The sequence below is a fragment of the Camellia sinensis genome, chromosome 3, assembly GCF_055761805.1.
Source record: "Camellia sinensis isolate YWXY chromosome 3, ASM5576180v1, whole genome shotgun sequence".
NCBI classification, from domain to species: Eukaryota; Viridiplantae; Streptophyta; class Magnoliopsida; order Ericales; family Theaceae; genus Camellia; species Camellia sinensis.
Genome location: NC_138963.1, coordinates 151,455,764 through 151,461,763, shown reverse-complemented (window position 1 = coordinate 151,461,763; position 6,000 = coordinate 151,455,764). Strand labels below are relative to the sequence as shown.

Here is a 6,000-nt window from a genome sequence, read left to right as displayed (position 1 = left end):
TGTTATGCGATATTTACAGAGAACAAAGGAATATATGCTCACATATAGGAGATCGGATAAGTTAGAGGTCATTGGATATTCCGACTCCGATTTTGCTGGATGCCAAGACAGTAGGAAATCCACATCAGGCTATATTTATCTGTTAGCTGGCGGAGCAATTTCTTGGAGGTCTGCAAAGCAGACGCTCATAGCTTCATCCACCATGGCCGCAGAATTTGTAGCATGTTATGAGGCATCAAACCAAGGGATATGGCTGCGGAATTTTGTCACTGGGTTGCGTATTTTGGAAGGCACTGCAAGACCACTTAAGTTATATTGTGACAATAAGTCTGCAGTTTTATATTCCAATAACAACAGGAGCTCTACAAAATCAAAGCATATTGATATCAAGTTCCTAGTTGTAAAAGAAAGAGTGCAGAGTGGACAGATTTCTATAGAGCACATTGGGACAAACTCCATGATAGCGGATCCACTTACGAAGGGACTACCACCCAAGGTCTTTCATGAGCACACTGCTCAGATGGGTGTTGTTCTATTTGAGAACATTCTGGTTTAGTGGGAGTTTGTATTTATATTACTGCTTTATGTCAGCCTTGAGTTTTATCTATGTAATTAGATTAATTTCTGCAGAAATGAAATATTCAGTTTATTACGCTCTGTTACGTATTGTGAAGTATTGATCTCAATAAAGTTAAGTAGGACCAGTTGGAAATAGGCATGTATGGATCACATCACATGTAATTTCCATGCTACGCATCCATGATTGATCTATGTCATTTAGCTGTATTAGTATACGTGACCATTGGTGGGTCGAGTTACGATTGATGTAACGAAGACCGCTTTGATCCTATATTAATATAGTTAATGGACAAGATTGTTTGGATACCCTCAAGTTATGATAACAAATTTCTGAGCTCACTAAAGTTAAGCACATTTTTCAGGATACATATGTGGTCCAGTGGGAGATTGTTAGATAATGTCTCAATGGGACCACATAATTAAATGTGGTGTTATCATTTATAAGAAGCCTACAATTTAAGTGATTCAATTTAGTTAATAGGCTTAAGGGTATATGTGTTATGGACCTAATGTGTAGATACTAGTTGTATAATTTCTATTTCTATGAGGGGCAGAAATAGAAATTAAAACATATTGGTTAAAGTTGGTTTTCATTCCTTTTGAACTTCCACAACCTTTCAGTTTTGAAAACCAATTACAACCTTTAAAAGGTTATGGTCCCTATTCCTTCCCAAGTGGGAAAAATAAGAACACTGCCATTTTTCTTTCTAAATCCTCTCAAGGAGAAACATAAGGCACCAAAGGGGAAAGGATTAGAAGGCAATAACATAATCAATAACAAAGAGTTCATTGATAATCACGTTTCCGTTTAACCGTTCATCAATGGATTCAGGTAAGTCATTTTGTCTTGATTTCTTGAAAATACACATGGTAAATGATCCAAAGTGTAAGGTTTATGTTCTGAAATTTATGTTGACAAGTGTTATATATGGGTGTGGGTGAAGGGCCTTAGGTTATCAAAAAAAATTTATTATAAACCTATTTCATTATTAAAAATTAGAGAGGGATGTTAAATCAATTTTTTTTCATTACTTTGTCGACTTTTTGAAAAAAAAAAAGAAAAAAAAAAAAAAAAAAAAAGGGGTTACTAGGTGCCGGAGATGGTATAAGAAACACACAGCGAAAAAACGAGAGACGTTTCATGGAGCCGTTAATCTTCCATGGTTGTCCGAACAAAACCAGCTCAATTCAAGTTCACTCACAATAACACCTACACTACACAAACGCACCCAACAATGGCCGCTTTCCTAAACCTCAGCACCTCCTTCTTTCCTTCCCCAAGACACCACCTTCTTCCGCCTCGCACAACGTTCCTCTACACCACACCCTTCTCTTCTCTACCTCACTCCTTCTCTTCGTCTCCGTCTCGACGTCCTCGTTTCGCTTCCACACCCATCCTTTCCTCTCTTAAGGTATACACAACTAATCTTTCCGCACGCCCATCAACTGTTTGTTGATATGCTCAAATGGTTTTTTTTTTTTTTTCACTTCACTGGCGTGTTTGCTTTGTTTCAGGAAGATTTGGGTCGGGTCACGAAAGTTTGGAGTGATTTTAGTAGCTTGAATTATTGGGTTGTTAGGGATTATTATCGACTCGTGAACTCTGTTAATGCCTTGGAACCGCATATTCAGGGACTGTCTGATGAACAGGTTTGTGGGTTTGTTGAATTGGTTGTATGAATAGTTATGGTGGTTTTGTTTGTGGATTGTTTGTTAATGTTTTTTTTCTTTTTTGTTGGGTTTTTGGTTTCTAGTTGACTACAAAAACAATTGAGTTTCAACACCGGTTGAAACATGGAGAGACAGTTGCAGACATTCAAGCTGGTTTGAAGAACTATCACCTCTTATGCTTCCGTCATCAATGTTCAATTATTTTAAACAAAATATTGAAAATTTGATTCTTTTTTTTTGATTGTCAGAGGCATTTGCTGTTGTTCGAGAAGCTGCGAGAAGGAAGCTTGGAATGCGTCATTTTGATGTCCAGGTCTCTCTCTCACGTTCTCTATCTCTGTTGTTAATTGTCTTTAATTTACTAAACCTAGAAATTGTGTCTGAAATATCATGCAAATTTGAGTGATAGATCATTGGTGGGGCGGTGCTTCATGATGGGTCAATTGCTGAAATGAAGACAGGTGAGGGAAAAACACTGGTTTCAACATTAGCTGCATATCTTAATGCCCTCACTGGGGAGGGTGTTCATGGTAAGTTCTCCTGATGTGGTTATTGCTAACATTATATTATTGTTTTGTTTTGGAAACTTAATTGTAATAATTATATTACAATTTGGGTTTTTGTTTTGTGTTGTGTTGTTTTGTTTTTTCTTCAGAAATTATCAGAAGTTAAAATTCAGTAATTAAGATTATGTTCTTAACTTACCTGTTTAAGCCTGTTTAACTGGTAGTCAGTTTCTAATGGAGAACTCATGTTTAAGTTGGTTGTGACTTCAGACAATCTTGGCATACAAGCCTATTTGATGGCACTGGAACCTTTTTCAGTAGCCTGCATCCATTGTATTGTGAATCCTCTTAAGTGGATAATAGTCATAAGTTAACAATCCATCTACCTTTATTTCCTGGAAAACATGGTGGAAAGAACAGTAAACACCTAGTTCTGCTTATGAATCTGCCAGAAAAAACAACAGAAAAGTGATAAAAATGGGAAAGACATCATTCCTTCCAACTGCTTGTTGTCCTCTTAACATTTTAAACCAAAATGCTTCCTCAAGTTTTTCATAGAACACGAAATTTGGATTCACTTGTAGGTAAATATAGTTCAGCAATTTATTCATCAATCAGCATGATTCCTTAGAAAGCAGTACACATAAGATAATCAGATTAATCTTTAAATTTGGTTTGAATTGAAGCCATGAAGTATGGGAATAAATGGATGAGTTGCAAATCACAAAAAAAAAAAAAAAGAGCTTGGGTCAAACTAACGCTGTACACTTTTCTTATAATCATATGTATATAAAATAATGCATATATGTCATAAGTAAATAATTTATATTACAGCGGCAGCTGGAGGGTCACGCAAATTACACAAAATCGAAGACTGAAAAGAAGGCCTTTGTAGCAACCTAGGAAGCATGGACACACAACCCGACACAAATACACTAACATGACAGTTAGAATGCACAAGTTAAATATTAGGGTTAGGGTTAGAGAGGAAGGGAGAGAGGAGAAGATGGTTTGACTAATTGGTTTAGAGTTGTGAAAATCAACCCTACTCCAACAGTATATATTTCTATGAAGACATATTAAAATATGACCATAGTACCCTGAACTAATAAAATAATAACATAATAACATATAACTATTTTAACACTCTCCCTCAAGCTGGAGCATAGAGATTAAACATGCCCAGCTTGGTAGATAAGTGATGAAAGGAAGACCGAGCCAAGGGTTTGGTGAGGATATCACTCAATTGATCTTTAGAACGAACAAAAAGAGTCACAAGTTGCTTTCTCAGTAAGAGGTCACGAATAAAATAACAATCAACTTCAATATGCTTCGTACGTTCATGAATTACTGGATTATTGGCAATAAAGATAGCAGCCTGATTATCAAAACACATACTCATAGGAGTGGGAACAAGAATACCAAAATTCTGTAGAAGAGATTGAACTCACAATATCTCAGAAGCGATATAGGCCATGGCACGGTACTCAACCTCGGCACTCGAACAAGCAACAACTGTTTGCTTCTTGTTACGCCAAGCAACAAGATTACTGCCAACGAAGGTGCAATAGTCCGTGGTAGAACATCGATTAGTCTGACTGCCAGCTTAATCAGCATCACTACAACCAGTGATAGACAAGGAAGAAGATGGACGATAAAGTAGACCACGACTTGGGGCACTCTTTAGATAACGCAAGATACGACAAACAGCTCAAAATGAGGGTTACGAGAAGCATGCATAAACTGACTAACCACACTGACAGCATATGTAATATCAGGACGAGTGACAGTGAGATAAATCAATTTCCTAACTAAACGACAATAACGGCCAATATCAGGAAATAAGTCCCCAGTATCACCATCCAATTTAACACAGGAGTCCATGGGAGTATCACTCAGATGAGTACCTAAGAGGCTAGTCTCAGAGAGAAGATCAAGCACATACTTGTGTTGCGAAAGAAACAACCCCCGAGAAGACCGAGCAACCTCCATCCCAAGAAAATAGTGAAGATGACCCAAGTCCTTGGTGTGAAAGTGCTGACCTAAAGACCATTTTAAATTAGCAATACTGGGGGAGTCACTGCCAGAAATGAAGATGTCATCCACATAGAAAATGAGAACAATACTCCCAATATACAAGTGGTGAACAAAAACCAAATGATCAGAAGTGGAACGGTGGAACCCATACGAATGCACAACTGCACTGAAGCGATCAAACCAAGCACGTGGAGATTGCTTGAGACCATACAAGGCCTTCCGCAATTGACATACCATATGCTCACTTCCGGGAACAACATAGCCAGGCGGCTGATCCATATAGACCTCCTCTTGGAGATCGCTATGAAGAAAGACATTCTTTATATCAAGTTGATATCAAGGCTAAGACTGACTAATGGCAATAGAGAGGAGAATCCGAACAGAGTTAAGGCAAGCCACAGGGGAGAAGGTCTCCAGATAATCAACACCATAAGTTTGTGTGTAGCCTTTGGCCACTAAGTGGGCCTTAAGCCGCTCAACAGTACCATCAGGAAGATACTTGACAGTATAAATCTAACGACAACCGACACTAGGTTTCCCATAGGGCAATGAAGTAAGTTCCCAAGTTTGATTCTGATGAAGATCACTCATTTCCTCATCCATAGCATGTTTCCAATCCGACATGGACATAGCCTGCTCATAGGAAGATGGAACGGAAACACAAGATAAGCTACAAGCATAAGAGTGAAGACTAGTGGGAAGACGATTATAAGAAACAAAATGGGCAAAGGGATGTTGGGTGTAAGCACGTTTACTTCGGTGCAAAGCAATGGGAAGATCATCAGAGTCCAGAATGGTAGGAGGGCCATGAGCCTCTGACAAAGAAGATGAACTGTTCGGGCCATAAGAAATAAGGCGAGGATTTTGGGGCCGCTAATAAACTTGGAGAGGCGATGGAGGTGAAGAAGGGGGATCTACACTGGTGGAGGGTGAAATAGAGGATGAGGAGACATAAGGCATTGGAAAAGAAGGTGTGGAAGAAGTTGGCTCCCCCTTACGACAAGATATAAGATCGATTGACAACTGTTGACCATATGAAGAAAAAAATGGGGTGGACTCAAAAGAGGTTACATTAGCACTGATAAAGAATTGACGCGACTTAGGGTGATAACACCGGTAACCTTTTTGAGTATGAGAATAACCTAAAAAACACATACGAGCATGAGGAGATAACTTATCCAGGCCCGGATCAAGGACATGGACAAAA

General features: G+C 38.5%; 1 protein-coding gene across 5 annotated transcripts in view; it reads left to right on the top strand.

Moving 5' to 3' along the window:
* Positions 1-1,499: 1,499 nt before the first annotated feature.
* LOC114310752 (protein translocase subunit SECA2, chloroplastic) overlaps positions 1,500-6,000 on the top strand; it is a 29,852-nt gene continuing 25,351 nt past the window's right edge. For all 5 annotated transcript variants that reach the window (XM_082921156.1, XM_082921154.1, XM_082921155.1 and 2 more), the window contains exons 1-5: positions 1,500-1,991; positions 2,095-2,229; positions 2,334-2,403; positions 2,499-2,563; positions 2,660-2,780. In XM_082921156.1, coding sequence (XP_082777282.1) covers positions 1,740-1,991; positions 2,095-2,229; positions 2,334-2,403; positions 2,499-2,563; positions 2,660-2,780 — 643 coding nt within the window. In that variant the 5' untranslated portion in view covers positions 1,500-1,739. The remainder of the gene's footprint in view (positions 1,992-2,094; positions 2,230-2,333; positions 2,404-2,498; positions 2,564-2,659; positions 2,781-6,000) is intronic.